Source organism: Sinohyriopsis cumingii, chromosome 10, assembly GCF_028554795.1.
Source record: "Sinohyriopsis cumingii isolate HCF-2022 chromosome 10, ASM2855479v2, whole genome shotgun sequence".
NCBI classification, from domain to species: Eukaryota; Metazoa; Mollusca; class Bivalvia; order Unionida; family Unionidae; genus Sinohyriopsis; species Sinohyriopsis cumingii.
In genome coordinates, this window is record NC_142970.1 from 18063006 (window position 1) to 18081126 (window position 18121).

The window sequence follows — 18121 nt, forward strand, 5'->3', positions numbered from 1 at the left end:
GCTTGCTAGCATCTGAATGAAAATAGAAGCAATATTTGGTTCATGATTTTTGTCTGTTGTCAAAAATGTTTGTTCAGGAAAAACAATAACCCGACATAAATGTTTCATTTTCTTCCATCATGAGAATCTGCAACACTGTGATATATCCAGGAATCCTGTTTGATATCTTAATGCTTAAAATTGTTACTAAAACAACATTACAAATATTGAGTGGGTGAAAATATGTACATGGTCCATGATAAGGAGTACTTACATCTCCCTGTTCTTTGACAGCTGAGGTTTTCTCAGTAACAGGCTGTTTTCTTTCATCACTCACCAGAACTTTAGGAACTCTGTGCTCTCCTACACAAAAACAGAACAAGCTGTCAGCTTTACTGATAGGGACAATTTAAATGAAGATATTAAAATATGAATAAACAAGTCTGCAGTCAAATTAGTTTGTGAAATATGAATATTTCAAATATGTTCCTTTCTAACAGAATATCAAATCAAAGTTTCCTCATACACATAATAATTGTGGAGTACCACAGGGCTCTATCCTTGGACCTCTGTTATTCATTCTATTTATCAATGATTTACCTCTTAGGATAGGAATTTCAATTTCTTCGACTGACTTCTATGCAAATGATACTACACTGTCTGGGATGGGTAAAACCAAAATGATACTTCAAAATAACTTGCTCTCAACAGACTTCAAGTATGGTGCAAGGAAAACAATATGATAATAAATACAGAAAAAAAGAAATGAAAGCTTTACTAGTTACAACACAACAAAAATGAGCAAGGCTAGAGAGGGACAAACTCCATGTCCTATTTGACAGTGTGAGCCTTAATATGACCTCTCAAGATATAATTCTTGGTGTATTTGTAGATAACAATCTTACTTGGTCTATTCACATGCTCAAAAAAGGTTAATTCTTATCTTTGGCTACTGTGGAAAATAAAAAAAAACATACATTCCTCTTCAGTATATGGCCATCTTTTATAAAAGTTATATTCAGCCATATCTGGACTACTGTAATGTAATTTGGGGTAATACCTCTAATTCAAACATAACAACACTCTTATGACTCCAAAAAGAGGGCTTGCCATTTAATTCTAGATCAACTTATAGACAATTTTCAGGATGCAGTGAATAATATAAAGGGAACTTTAACAATACGTGAAAAAATATTTCTTAGAAAGGCCAAATATATGTATAAAGTATCTAGAAAAAGTAATTCCTGTCTACCTAAGCAATATCTTTCACCAAAGTGATGCTGATGGTACTCCAAATTTAAGGTCCGTAAGAAGTAAGAATTACATTATACCAAGGCCAAAGAAGGAATTGTTTAAAAAAAGTTTTCAATATACTGGTCCACCAGTATGGAACGACATTCCCAGTGACATAAGGCAGGCTCCTATCATTTCTTCTTTTCCTAATCAACGTCTTAAATGGATGAAATCTTTAGAAAATTGAACAGTTCTAATACAAAATGTACCGCCTGCTTTTCTGTAATTTTACATCATTTTCATAGTTGAATTTTTCAATGCAGGATGATATTATGTTTTCATAGATCCCTGTGCATGTGTTCCAAGCCTGATAATTTGAATTTTTAAATTCCTTAATTATTTAATGTCAAGCCAGATTCTTCACATCATGTTGTATATGCTGTGTATATTGTACATAATTATTACTGTGTTTGTATGGGAAAATATAAATTTGTTTTGTCAGATGGATATAATGCACTCCCAAGGTTGTGCAGTATTTATATATGAAAACCTTGTTCATATTTTCCCATAAAAATGCAGTAACCTATATATATTGTATAGAATTTCCAGAATAATTTTGTTAATTGCAAAGTCAGTCATGTGATTGGAGCATTCTAATAAGTATGTCCATCTGTACATCAACAAATCGCTTTACGTGGCTTAATCAAGTTTGGGAGGTTCTTTAAAACAAATTCTACATTTCTTTTATATCAGTCGAAACTTGAAAGTGATTTTCAGTTTTCGCTGTCATCATTTATATGTTTAGTTTGACTAAGTCTGAAATTGGGCAACATGCAGGTATATAATTATCCCCTCCATACCAAGGACACTAAGATCAGGAACATGTATATATACCAATATATATATATATATATATATATATATATATATATATATGCACATGACACTAGAATCAAGCGATATGCTATGCATATGAATACCTCTTGAATGCACATGATATTAGGATTGGGCAACTGGGTAGGCACATAAACACCCCACTCTCTACATGTACCATGATGATTGGACAACAGGTTTGGCATTATACATATCCTGTATATACACATGATACTAAAATATGAAACGTACTAGGTATATCAATACCCTATGCCTGCATATGACACTAAGACTGGACAACAGGTAAGCATATACACACTCCATCCTATATACGAATCTAGAGTGCTATGAATATAAATATGCTATGCCAGCACAGGACTGGGCAACAGGTAGGCATATAAACACTCCCTCACCTACATGCATGACACTAGGATGATATATATATATATATATATATATATATATATATATATATATATATATATATATATATATATATACTCTGTCTGCATGACACAAACACTGAGCAATGGGTTAGGCATATAAACACCCCCTCTCCTATAAGTTAATCTGACTGGGCATGATGCTGTACATGAAAGCTATACACATGCTACTGAAGGACATCACAATAATGCTGATATTCAATTACAGATGCAAATACAGTATAATTGTAATTGATTACTTAATTATACAAATTACATTGTATCTGAACCCAAGTCTGCTACATGTATCTATGACTGGTTCCTTTATTCATGGGATATATGTCACCTGCATGTGTACCTGGTGTAAAAGTATAACATCAAGTCTGGGCTAATGGATATTTATTGGATATTAGTGTCAGTGCATTTTACTGTGTGGGAACATGAAAAACATGATAAACATAAGATGCAGTGACTGACAATAAAAAAAGATACCTGTAGTTTTTGTATTCTCAATTTCATTCGCTGTATATCTATGTAATCTGTTCCACATTTAACCCACTCCTGGAACCACACTGGTGGCCAAGTGGTCTAATGCTCTCACCTTTATAGATGACTCTGCATGAACTGGTCTCAGCTCGGCCAATTTAGGTGTGTGAAAAAGCTTGTTGGCAACATATCATTATTCCTCCACCAAATATACTGGCCAGCAAGTATATGCTATCATTACTGAAAAACAGTGTTAAAACCCACAAGCCAAACTAATCATGTCTTCCTCTAACCCGAACCCCCAGGCCCTGTACTAGGTTTCCTGGCTAATGGCTTATATGGAACAGATACCACTCACCATGCATTTATGTTACAAAGCAGGTTAGCATGAAACAGAGGGTGATTAAAAGCCAAAGGGTGCATAAGAAAGTAAAAAGCAAGCGTGTTGTAAATTGCATATAATTAGCAGGGTGTTTATTTTTGATGCAGAAGTGGCTAAAAAAATGAATATGATGCAAACAAAACCCAATTTATAGTATACTTTGTGAGATCTGCTAACTACGTGTACAAACAATGATATATTTACCATAAAACACACGCTTAGCTTTTAATAAAGCAAAATGAATACATGTTTTAAATACCAATAAGTCTATCATATTGGCAGACAAAAATCAAGTCAAACTATTTAGGAAAGTATATACAGAAAGATTTTGCAGCATTTCTTTCCATGAAGTTTGTCCCAACCATGCACTGTAAAATAATTTCCAATGGTTGAGTGATAGATAACATATAATTCTATGCAAAAAGTAAATTGTGGAGTTTACTACAAGAGCAAATGTGCTTCAGTTGCTTACACCAGTCTAGATTTGTATCAACAAAATAACTTGCTAAAATGTCAGGTTAGCCAAACCAAAATGGCAAGCTTATTTTTAAGATAGCGGCAAGCATGCAATACAACTTTACTGCAAACTCAGACTTGAAACTGCAGCAAGCTCGCAGAAGCTTAATTTGTTCATTTTAAGTTTGCATAATCTTACTAATTACAAGCTTGCATAATCTTACTAATTACAAGCTTACACAATCTTAATTATTACAAGCTTGCACAATTTTAATAATTACAAGCTTGCACAATCTTACTAATTACAACCTTAGGCAAGCTGGCAAACAAAGCTGGCCTACCTAGATGCATCAGAACTAATATGGCATCAATTTAATTATTCTATACATGGTCACATACATCCATTTTCTAACTCTTGATGTCCAAAAAGTATCAGTAATATCCCAAATTAAAATGAAAATGTTAATATATGGTGTACATTAATTGGCAAGAGATCTTTCTGTCACAATGAAAGAAAGAATACAGTCATCATCAAATCATTTAATAATATTTAATCAGAGAAAAATAAGAACATGTGAATGGGATGTGTGGGGAAACTCTCTATATTTTTGTTCTGTATGGCCTTTTAAATGTCTTTACTAATAATTCACTTCCATATAGAAATCCATTTGGGGGAAGGATAGTGTCAAATGGTTAGGATCTCTCTCTCTCTCTCATCTGTCAAAATCATCTCTCTCTCTCTCTCTCTCTCTCTCTCTCTCTCTCTCTCTCATCTGTCAAAATCATACACTATTAGCTGAAGAACAAGAATGTTAGCCATTTGAATTACACTGAATCACCTCTTCTAAACAAAATCCTTTCAGCAAAAAATTATGCATCCTCCTCTGCTTCTGGTATGATTCAGGTATCATCCATTGAAAATGATTTGATTACAGCCACATTGTACTATGTAACCAGGAAAAATACTGACTATTTACCTCCTTGGCAAAAGATATTTCGTGTTTAGTTCAACAATGGTTCAATCTGATATGTGAGAGGAATAAAATGATCACAAGAATAATGTAAATATGATTAACAAGCATGTGTAATTTTATAATCTCGTAACCCTATTGTCGATAAGTGACAGCACTGCACTGATTACGGTACTGCAGTTTGGCAACAACATCAGTAAATAATAATGATCTTTATAGTTGTCATCTCAAGGATTGTTAAAGATACATTATAAAGTCATTATTGGACGCATTTAAATTGTAAACGTGAAACTGCACTTTCGCCCCACCGTCACGTAGCTCAATTAGCACGAGATCGTAAATGCAAAATACAACACACTCTTTAAGTTTACTCACCAACATGATAACTCCATGATTTCAAATTATTTTTGGTTCTAGAATCGGTTGCTGCATATATATTGGTTCTGCTTACAATGAAATTTCCCAAATTAATGAGCTACATTTAAGACGGTTCAATCTTGAAAATTCCACCTAATTTAAACACAAGACTACCATGGTCATTTTGTGTTTCTTGTGCCTCAAATATTTTGTGCACATATCTGCAAATTCGAAAACCAGTCTCCTGACTAAAAGAAGGGAAGTAACTGCCATTAGGCCTCGGTACTGAATCAAGTCTCTGTCACGGAAAACTCGCATTAAATCTTGCATGCCTTTTATTACCTGAATTCTTTCTACAAAAAAAATCAAAATTCACAAAGATCAATTCTTTATTGAATGCTGGCAGAATGGGATGGATCTATACACAACTGTATGTATTTTAATTTTTATGTAGTGTCTAAATAACTGACAAAATTATTTTTTTTCTTTTGGCAGCAGACTGTCATTGAAACAGATATAGATCCATTCTTTCAAAAACTTAAGTAATCATTACAAAACTACAGAAAAACTAGTTGATGGTGCATACATTGTCGGTATAAGGCATTTACAAGCACATGAAAATTTTGTATGGGATGAGCTATTTACAAATTCCATATGGATTATTCACAAATTCCATATGGAATTTTAATTTTATTCCTTATGGACAACCTACATATCTCATGAACTAATTTGCATATTCCATGAGATTTTCCATACGGAGTATGTAAGGAATCCATAACATTTCCATATGGATACACTGAAATCCATAAGAGTACTTCAGCAACAGAATAAAAATGTCCAAATGGATATCTCTGTAAAAGTACGTGTGGATTCCGTATCCAATCCATGTGGAAGATTTCATATGGGTTCCCACATCTGTTGCACTTCTGTGGTGGATACAGCCTTTGTACCATTATTTTGTTAAAATTCGATACAAAAAGATGGTTGCCTTTATTTTCTGTAGCTCTGTCTTCTCAATCTCCAGTATTCTTATCCCATTTAGAACTGGGCCTAATGGGTGGGTGCCCATTCTGGCTTTGGTCACCTTTATGTTAAATTTTCTATCAAATCTCTCCACTATTGCTTGCAGAGGTATTTCTAGAGGTTTATCTGATAAATGTAGCTCGTTGGTCTGTTGTTTTTTTTTATTTTTCTTAATGCTGGTGACAGTTTCTTGATGTTTACTGTCTCTCTTCCAATGATTAATTCTCTGAATGGCTGGTTCCCTTTAGGTCTTAGTATCTAGCCTTGAAAGCACTTCCTCTTGAGGGATTGAGTTAGGCTTACAAAATCTTTATTCATTATTTGTAGCGATGTCATCACTGAGACCATTCCCAGTCTTCTTTCCATTTCTTGTGTATCTTCCTTGTAGGCACATTCAAGAAAGGATCCTTCCTCTGTCTCCATTTTCCTTGTCTTGAAATATTTTTCTAACTCTGATTTTTTGTATGCAGCAGCCATTTTGATTTTCTTCTTTCAGCTTGTGAGCTCGTTCACTTTTCTTCTTTGGATTATTTTGATTATATATTATTTGTAGTATTTTTTCTTCAAATATTCATCAGATTGTTGCACAAACATTCCACAAATGTAGTTGCTTTGCCTATGTAACAAAAACGAGTTTCAGAAGTGTAAGACTTTTAGGCTGTTTTTATACATGTATTCATGTGTTCTTGTTTATAATAAGAATAACATGCCTTGCCTCTGTAACACAAATTATATTAAAACATTATTTGCATAATACTGACATTAATAGAAATAAATAAGTAGTTATACAATAAATAACTGTTATAATATAATTTCATTAAACATAACTATTTATAACCAAGTTATTAAAAGTATTATGATAATGATTTTATCACTTTTTCATCCTTTATGTTTATTATATAAGTTTGAATAATATTTAATTCTTTTTAAATAATGGTACCAAGGGACATTACACAAATTTCACTCTAGCATTTGTTTTTGAGGTCTCACTGGATAGTTTCGTATTTTGACACCCCCCTAATTTTTAAGGTAGAAGGCATGAACCTAATTATCACAAGCCTAGCGTTTATAAATTCACACATAAGCTAAATCTATAATGTGGTTCAGATTTACTTTGAGTTAGGCTTGGAAATACGTTGGCTTGTTGGTGACTGCCTGTCACAGTTAGATTTGCATTGGAGATCAAATGCGTAACTTGGGCTGCAAATGAGCTGTCGACTTGGCTTACGTATTTATGTGTGTCTGCTACAGAGGTAAATATCTAAAAATCTAGATGGTTGAGGGGTGATGAAAAGTATGCTAATTTGTTATAGTACTAGTGAACTTTATTCATGCATAAGGCACATACTGATTCTTTAGGCTGCCTTGTCACAGAAAAATATTCAAAATAGCTATTTCTTGTCAAAAATGAATGTAAAATTTAGGGGTTGGTGGCAGTGTTGGTTCAGTATAAAAACCACCAGTTGCATCAGGAATTAACCAGATTACTGCAGTCAAAATCTCACATGTATGCTTTCTACAAAAATCATTAGTTTGTTTTTATTTGCATCTTCAGTGTAAAATTATTCTCATTTTTCTGTAATTGGTCATCGTCGGATGAAAATTCACCAGATAAACTGTCCAGTGAGACCTGAGGGTTGTTAGTGTTTTAGGGTTTAATGCCATTGTTCAGCACAAGATAAATACATGGTGGCCAGTATCAATGGTAGTGGAAAAACCTGAGAAAACCCCAGAAACAACCACTGACTCACAAGAAACTACTGACAAGCTTTCTCGCATACCCACACTGGTTGAATGCGAGACTTGAACCATTGCAGACAGTGGTTTGTAATGACAAGTGCTTTAGATCACTTGGCCACTCATGGCCCCAGGTGGTTTGTAGAAACACATTTTGTATTTAAAAACTGGATACTGACGCAGCAATTAAACAATTAAAAACTTTGAAATTTACATGATTATCTTTATTATTTTAACAATTAAAAATATAAATAAATACATTATACATAATAATATAAAGTAATCAAACTATTTATCTTTATTTCTTCATAAAGTTCTATCAATCAAAAGCAAATCTTGATTCCCTAAATTTCCATTTATGATTAACACAGCTAATATCCTAATATGAAAACATAGATCAGCATACATGTGCTTTAGTAATGTTATCAATTGGCATTTTGATAAATCCTCCAAGGATTTTTCACAAGAACCACACTGACAAAAATAGCTCAGCAATATTATACCCAACCCCCACCCCACTTATATCCAATCTAACAGTAATATTCACAAACATTTCACTGAAATTCAAGTGGACATCACAACATAATATGGACAGCACTCCCACTTAAATTCAAATGGACAGTACAACATATATGGGCATTCTTATACATGTAGTTTTGACATAACAAATATTGATGAATGGATGATAGGCAGAGTACAATACACAAAGGACGCATGGTCAGAACATAAGCTTGACTGGCCTTTAGCAATGTGATCTATGGTTAAAAAAAGCTTTTAAAACAAAACTACTATCTCATGCACCCCTTACCTTGACTGTGCTGTTTGGCAAGTTTCTTTTGGGAGCGACCAAAACCCAAAGAATGCATCAACCTACGTATCAACCCTTCTGAAAAAATTAAACACAATTAGGTTGGACTGTTTCTTAAACACAACTAGATTGGACTGTCTCTTAAATACAAAACTTAACTAGATTTAGTATATGCAGTTGATTGCTGCCAGAGATAGATACCGAAACAATTTCTGGCCATGACAAAATATACAAACAATTTTCAAATATCCTTAACCGATTAAAAGAAAATAAGAATAACTCATATAACAAGTTAATTTTCAACATCTATATACAAACACATATTTTGCATGGGAAATATAAATAAATAAGTCTCTCAAAGATGGGACAGACTGTGCCATGGAGACATGCAGCTACGTACAGGTGTTTTAGTCAGCTGTAAAATTCCCCATTTTCTTGAGTGAACGTCTGTATTATTTTACCTAATTTGATGCAGATCCTTAACGTCTGTATTAGTTTACCTAATTTGATGCAAATCCTTAACATCTGTATTATTTTACCTAATTTGATGCAAATCCTTAACGTCTGTATTATTTTACCTACTTTGATGCAAATCCTTAACATCTGTATTATTTTACCTAATTTGATGCAGATCCTTAACATCTGTATTATTTTTCCTACTTTGATGCAAATCCTTAACATCTGTATTGTTTTACCTAATTTGATGCAAATCCTTAACGTCTGTATTATTTTACCTAATTTGATGCAAATCCTTAATATCTGTATTATTTTACCTAATTTGATGCAAATCCTTAATATCTATGTTATTTTACCTAATTTGATGCAGATCCTTAAGATCTATATTATTTTACCTAATTTGATGCAGATCCTTAACATCTGTATTATTTTACCTACTTTGATGCAAATCCTTAACATCTGTATTATTTTACCTAATTTGACGCAAATCCTTAATGTCTGTATTATTTTAGGTAATGATTTCCCTAATAGATTGGAGTGAGTGAAGTACACTTACCTGACAATCTTGATATAGGTAATGATTTTCCTAATACATTGGAGTGTGTAAGGTACATTTACCTGACAATCTTGATATAGATAATGATTTCCCTAATACACTGAAGTATGTAAGTCCATTTACCTGACAATCCTCATATAGGTAATGATTTTCCTGATACATTGAGTGTGTAAAGTACATTTACCTCACAATCTTGATACAAAAATAGCAGTGTGAAAGACCATGAAACCTAAAAGATTGGCTTAAGGTAGGAAAGGTCTTGACTGGAGATGTAGCACAAGATGAAAATTCTGAACATATTACAAGTCTAAAGGGACAAATTTTATGAGTTCTATTTAGTTGTAACTGTCGTACGTCATCTAAAGGGACAAATTTTATGAGCTCTATTTAGTTGTAACTGTTGTACGTAACTGTTATACGTCATCTAAAAGGGACAAATTTTATGAGTTCTATTTAGTTGTAACTGTTGTACGTCATCTAAAGGGACAAATTTTATGATTTCTATTTGGTTGTAACTGTTGTACGTCATCTAAAGGGACAAATTTTATGAGCTCTATTTAGTTGTAACTGTTGTATGTCATTTTCGTTTACAGGTTGAAGTTGTCATGTGTTATACTAAATATCTCTTACAATGTTAAATTCTGTAAAATGGTTCAGTCTGTTTTAAAGGAACTTTTAAGTTTGTTATAATTTCTCTAAGAGAGCAGATTGTGTATTAATATGATTTACAATATCATATGGACTATGCAGTTGTTACATCTATTCTTTAAGCAGCGGAATAATTCATTTAGTATCTTCATTTCAAACAAATTATTCATTTATTAGATAAAATCATGAGCAGTATCTAAACAAGTTTATTATTTATTTGTGTAAATCAAAATGAATTTAATTTTTAAAAATATTTCCAGATTGAACCAATATAAAGTTTTAGTATTTCATCACTGCTGTAATAACTAGGAAAGACAGAAAAATCATATTAAGTCATTAATACAGTTTATACAATTTACTACATGTACATTGTACTTAGAAAACATTTTATGAAATTAAACTTCACCACCTGTCTAAGAGTTCACTCGAAACTGATGAAATTGTCCTTTAATTTTGCTAACTTCGCCAGTAGCTGCAAAAACCTGACACTTCTTTAGGTTTCCCACCTTATAGTATATAATGTGATATTGTCAAAATCACTTGTCAGAAATTTATTTGTTTTATGGTATAACGGTACCAATTGCGCAAGTCCAGGTGGGCGGAGCTTAAGGTGTATGGAACATTGTATTCAGAATTAAAGAACAACACTAGCTGTGATTGGTGCATTATGTAAGAGTTGTACTTTCTGTTTGGCTTAAAAAAATGTTGAGCCTCTTGGCAACATGTGAGTTTGTGTTAATTTCTATCTAGATCATATTTTGTGTTTTTTATGATTTTTTTAAAAATATGGTACACATGGCTGAAAATGTGCTTGTTGTGACTAGATAACTCTTACCCCTGTCTAGTTCCAGTAGAGTTATCTCTCTTAAATGCAATGGAGTACCTGGTTATGTCATTGTCAAATTGACAATCTAGCATTGTTCTATATGACAGTGTGTGACATGCATGCCCAAGTAGGACAGAAAGTATATTTATTTCACAAAACATTAGCATTGAGGTATATGGAAAAACAATTGGTACCGTGATACCTTATTATTCACGTATTTTTCCCTGCAGAAAATAATAAAAAAATGTATCTATTAACATGCGTCACTGAAAAGGCACTAATGGAAGTGATACAAAATCACTTACTTATCTGTAATTTCCGACGTGTGCGAAAATTCGTATAATTACACAAACCAGCCGCTCTGTCTATTTATATTACTAGACATGAACGTGCAATTTCCGAATTGTTGCTTTATTCCAATTTGGAGCGTTATAAATGCAATAAAACTAACACGTAATAATTTAAAAAAAAAAAAAAAAATCATAAAACCTTATATAGAACAATTGAATACATCAAACGGCCATCTTTGTAATCTATATTTAACCAGACTGAATGGCACGCGCTTGGAATGAAAGCGACACCTGGTGGATACACTCGGTATAAAATGTCGTCGTCCTTTTCAATCGCTGATAAATTATGTCTATAAAATGTGTTATTTTTATTTACATATAAATAAATATATTATAAATAAATAGTATAAATACATGTAAATCACTTAACAATATCAAAGTGAACTTAATGTAAATTGTATAACAACAAATACTATTTATAAATGTGTAACTTCATATCAACATGACAACTATGCGCGGCGAAACTGTCATGTTGACATTTAAATTTAAAATGAAATCTTTGAGAATTTTCAATAAATGAAGTTTGTAATTTTATTTGTGACGTCATTTAAAGTTTTTTATGTCAATAAAATATAAGAAATATGAATTACCTTGATACACGGGTTGGAATACAGTTTGATACTGGTGTTGGAATACAGTAATGTCTCTACTCATCCAGCATGTGGCATACAGACGTCCATTGTCCCAGAATATGGCTTCTAGACGACGTGGAATTCCCGGTGTGAAAATGGCGACAAGTTGACATGAAGCTGTAAGTTGATGAATACAGGAATCAGGGAATCCACGGTTACATACGAAAATATTCCCGTCTTCATTTATAACGATTGATGTCGGCCATCGTAGACGTTGATGTTTGTATGTATATTTACAATGACTGGGATTCAAAATGTCGAATCCATACACACCATTATTAGGGGATTCATCACCAGCATGACACGCGACATAAATAATGTTGTCTTTTGTTGTCACATTACTCCTACTCACTCTGTTCCCTTCACAAATCCGGTGAATTGTGTCAACATGTCCGTCATCAAGTGACACAACACACAAGTATATCGTGCCCCGTCTTACACCAATGACAACAAGACTGTCATTCAATCTGAAAACACCAACATATTTATCCATTACTCTCTTTATACGTAAAGTCCTGTTCGTTTTAATATGACGTGACATGTCTGTAGAATGAATGGCCATCATTTTTATCAGACCGTCTTCATGAAGGACACAAATTGTCATGGCGTCTATCAGACACATGTCACGTGGTCCTGACTCCAGTCTGTCTGACGATGCCAGGAATTTTCCATCATGGAGTCGATGTATCTTGACTTTACACGTATTGTTGTCTAGGACGACTATCTTGTCTTGGCAGACGACAATAGACTTGTAGTTGGGGGACTCGTCGGCTATGGATATAAAGTGATATAAACATGAATATACATCAACACACAAATATTAAACATATATAATTATGTTAAATTATGAAATAACTTGTACATTTGCAGTGTGTAAGTATTAATACATTAACAATAATTTAATTAATTATATTTATGACTTTAAAATTTAAGTCCTGTTAAATTTTTGATACTTATTCTATTGTTCTTAATTTAGCTCTCACAAAAAAGAAATGTTCGTGGTGGTTGTCGTCGTATATATTACTAAATTTGCATATTTATATTTATATTAAAATACTAAATTAACTTGTATATTTACGTGATATAATCATAAATACACATCTACACACAAATATTAAACATATATAATTATGTTAAATTATGAAATAACTTGTACATTTGCAGTGTGTAAGTATTAATACATTAATACTAATTGAATTAATTATATTTATGACTTTAAAATGTAACTCCTGTTAAATTTATTATACTTATTCTATTGTTCTATATTTAACTCTCACAAAAATGCAATGGTCGTGGTGGTTATCGTAGTATATTTGCTAAATTTGCATATGTATATTTATATTAAAATACTAAATTAACTTGTATATTTACGTGATTTAAACATTAAAATATAGCATATTATAAACGTTGACGCACATCTACACAAAAATACCATACATGTAAAATTTAAATACTAAATAACTGACCATTACAATCGTCGTAATGGCGTCATCATTTTATTATTATTACAAGAGAGATTTACAGCAGACATCACACAGACCCAGTAATCACACTATTATAGTTCTGTACAGTATTTTAGTAAACTGAAGATACCAATAATAGTGTGTTAACAGGTTCTGTGTGGAAACTGCTATCGTCTCTCACTTTTAATCATGTTACGTACGTGTGTATTACTCGTATACTCCTCCAAAAATGGACAAGACAAATTCAGACACGGAGTCCATCCTTACATTAAATAACTCTGTGTCATTCCTTGAAAGCTATAGAGTGAAGGTCTTCATCCCACTACCACGTAATAACTGGACACAAAACATGGGTATAAACCAAAATGGGGGGGGGTTCATATTTTAAAATAAAAAACGGGATTTTAGTCAAAACAAGGAAATAAACGGATAGGCCAGTTTTGCAAACAGAATAACGGCTGTCAATTTTAACGAGTAGAACTATAAGAAAGCATGATATCACACTAAATTAAACACAGCCAACTTAACTTCCATTTGTTAACAAAACCATAACAAATTCAGAAACACTTCGTTAGTTTACAACTATAATCACAGGGGCTCGTTACAAAGAAAATCAAGGGATGGGGGTTCTAACGTGTAATAATATAACACAGGTTAGAACCCCCATCCCTTGATTTTCTTTGTAACGAGCCCCTGTGACTATAATAGTTAACACTTAAAATTTCAATTCTGTTTCAAATTCCATTAAAAGCCGAAAAAATATAGAAAATATAAAGAATTTAACCTGATGAATGTCAATTTTTTCATTCTTTGAAAAGTTGTTTAACCATATTATTGGCGTTGGCCATGCAAACGGGGAATCGCGGAGAAGGGCAGGTGAAAGAAACTCACTAGATAATAATAATAATAACATAATAATAATAATAATAATAATAATAAATCATTCATCGAACATTTCACTGTCATACTCAACATTCAGTCGTTACCCTATATGTATATACTACCCTAAGTATTTCAATGAAAGTTCAATGAAAGTCCATGTTAATAAACGTCTTCATTCGTTTACATGTCTACTGCATTTTCTTACATTGGGATGCCTGCCTCGGATTATGACGTCTGCATTGACAAGAACGCTGGCGGAAACATGCAACATAGAGAAACGTACTTATTTACAAATCCGCGAAGCCCGATGTACTAAAGTTTACATGACACAGGGGTCAAAATAGCGGTAGCGATTTATTCTGACAGAGTCTGAGTATCGAGTTTTGACAGAGCGCCTGTCTTCAACTGTCACACAAACTCCGCCTACTAAATAATTCCCTGGGAAAAATAAAAAAAAGTCAGACAAACATAACGGAAAACAGATTATACACAGGTTTATGTTTAAAAGATTGCATTTATTGTTACATTAGGCTACTTTATAATATAAAACAAGAATACATCGTCAGATTTTAACCAAACGGTAATCATGGTTGTTAATGTTGTTATGTGCAGACTCCTATCAAACATTTGCAGCGATGGAAGTAATACTTTTTTTAAGATATTTAAACATGGGCAGTGTAAATGTGTCTGGGGTTATCACTTTTTTGTATAGTAGTTCTGATGTTAATTTATCATCTTTTTCAAGAGAAATATTTACCAAGCCTGAAGATTCGAACTCCATATATATAATTATCGAAGTTGTATTTCCCTAATGGGTCTTGCACCATTTCATCATGCTCAAGAATAGTAAAGAATCAATCATGTCAGATGTCGTGCATGTAATTTCCGTTGTGATTTTTCACGAAGACAACTGTCTGCGAAGAAAGTGGCTATTTTGGGGAGGAAAGAAAAGGCATTTTTAACTTTAAACGCGTGTATCATGGCCATATATATATATATATATATATATATATATATATATATATATATATATATATATATATATATTCTCATGGAGAAATTATTATGACGAGTTCCGTATATTCACGAAAATAAATCACTGGTCTTCCATGACAAATACACTTTCGTATCTGATGACGTGTGTTTTACTAACAAAATTTATATACTTTTCTTAGAGTTTCCCTTATCTTTTTACGTAACTTCACGGCAAATTTCTGACAAGCTAAAAGAAGTGTCTGTAATTTTTTTTTTTTGGGGGGGGTCGGGAGAGAGAGAGAGAGATAATTTTTTAGATGCTCCCTAACATTACAAAATACCGTTTCCCAGTGGAATGTTCTGCAGCAATGTTACATTGTATATATTTTTACACAACCTCTTTTAGAGAAACCGTAAACATTCATATATGTGATTAACACACACACACACACACACACACACACACACATATATATATATATATATATATATATATATATATATATATATATATATATATATATAGGTATCATACATGCCATTTATAAATTCCACTTGGATATTACACAATATTTTATTTGAACATAATTATCCAATTGAGAAGATAGCATACTCATTTCATTAAAGTCCAAATTTTTACAATAATTCCATAAAACTACAAACATTGTGATTAACAAACTTTATACTGACATTGTTCATTCTAGGTTAAGCTTTATAACTGAGCAAGCTATTGTTACAGCAAATTATAATTTATTTTGTTATACATGTAAATTTTTGCAATATATTGCAGAGTACATATTACAAAACTTCGACTTAAACAAATTCAATTGCAAATTAAAATATAATGTCCAAATAGGCAAAAGCCTCTTCCAGACACTTAAAACAGCGAAGGAAATTTACAGCGAAGCGAACACGCTTTGTCATTGTTGTCGTCATTTGAAATGAATGTGTAATGTCCAATCCCATAACTCAGAAACTATAGGTAATGATAAAAACTGATTCGATTGAGTTTACGACGTCCTATTACCGCGTCATGCCTATCACTGCTTCATGCTTACCACCGCGTCCCACAACTCAGACACTACAGGTAATGATGAATACGATTCAGACTAAGACGTCATGCCTATCGCTGCGGTGTTTGAGCGTACACTACAACCGCTGTTACTGAATCATATCTTTAAAATCATCTACCGCTCTGGTGGCGTATTGGTTAGAGTGTCCGCCTCAGATGCGTGAGGTCGCAGGTTCGAACCCTGGCCGAGTCATACCCAAGACTTATTTTAAAAGATGTTGAACTTAAAGTTAGTTCCGACTGCTGTGTGTCTGTTATTTCGTTTCTGCACCAGTCTCGAGTAAAGAGCTACTCCATATACCAGCCAATCTTAATCCCCCGATTCCATCAATACATTAAATGGTAAAACCGATCAACAGAAGTGGAAGCTACGGTTTCAGGTAGATCAACCCGTGAGAAATAAACACATGCAAACGTCATCTGTTTACAGCTGCCGAAACATTGTTTTACGGCTTTACATCGCAGTAAATCCGGGAATACGCTGTCAGTTATGCCCACTGTACCGTATCCCCTCGACAAAAGGGTAACTGACACGGATTATTTTCTTATGCATACGAAATCTTTCTTATCAATATGTTTGTAAAACTACGGTGCCCTTTAAGTGATATACATTATAAAAGAAGTACTAAATCAAAAAACGACACATTTTGTTTAATGGAATTATTATTATGTATGAAATCAAACAATATCGTTCTATCAAAACATAATGTGTCGATAAATCGAATACTACTTCGTTATTTCATCATTTGGAACACATTGTCTGTTTGAATAAATACGATCTTTTTCTATATATAATGCATGGGTTGTCAATAATTTTGCACAGCCGTCAATAGGGTTTCATATTTTTGAGAAAGATCAATATATTGCCTGAGAGATTCAATGCTTATAATTGCTAATCGCACCGAAGTTGATATCTGACTTTGAGTCTATTACTTGTCGGCATATTTTTAAAAAATAATTGTATCATTATATTTTACTTTTTTTGCAGCCAGGAATATTAACTGAGTAATCTTTCATAACACAAATATCGGCAGAAAAATTTTCATTTCTTTCTAAACAAATGGCCACGTGAGTTTACTTCTTTGAAGATAACGAAGGCTATAAGCCGGGATAGATAGACAGATACAAAGATGTATCACATACATTAAAATTAACTTGACTTTTAAAGTGTTCGTGTGAAGCAATTTGATATACAGATACTGTTGGTATGACCACATATATAATTATTGTTTTAACCATTGATTTTTTTTCTCTTGATAAGTTATTAATTTCCATTTATGGATCATTTATAAAGTAATAAAACAGAAAGAAAAGTAATAAATATTTACCAATTCAGAAATGAATTTGATTGGAATTTCCTCTGATTTCCCCCTATTATTTAGGGAAAAAAACGTGGTGATTATGGAGAGTGAGAGAGGAACGGAATTTGAAGGGATGAACATCTTTAAACGAACCTTACACCAAGTAACCTAGATGAACGCAGGTCGTTATTATGTTAGGCGTACACTTTCCATGAGATTTATATACAATATTA

The 18121-nt window shown here is 32.7% G+C and overlaps 1 protein-coding gene across 1 annotated transcript in view; it reads right to left on the reverse strand.

Annotated features, from left to right (window-relative positions):
• LOC149789666 (uncharacterized) overlaps window positions 1-18121 on the reverse strand; it is a 107774-nt gene that overhangs the window by 61668 nt on the left and 27985 nt on the right. The window contains exons 2-4 of the mRNA XM_089973090.1: window positions 12154-12966; window positions 8728-8805; window positions 254-342 (exon numbers count right to left, since the gene is read on the reverse strand). Coding sequence (XP_089829216.1) covers window positions 254-342; window positions 8728-8805; window positions 12154-12966 — 980 coding nt within the window. The remainder of the gene's footprint in view (window positions 1-253; window positions 343-8727; window positions 8806-12153; window positions 12967-18121) is intronic.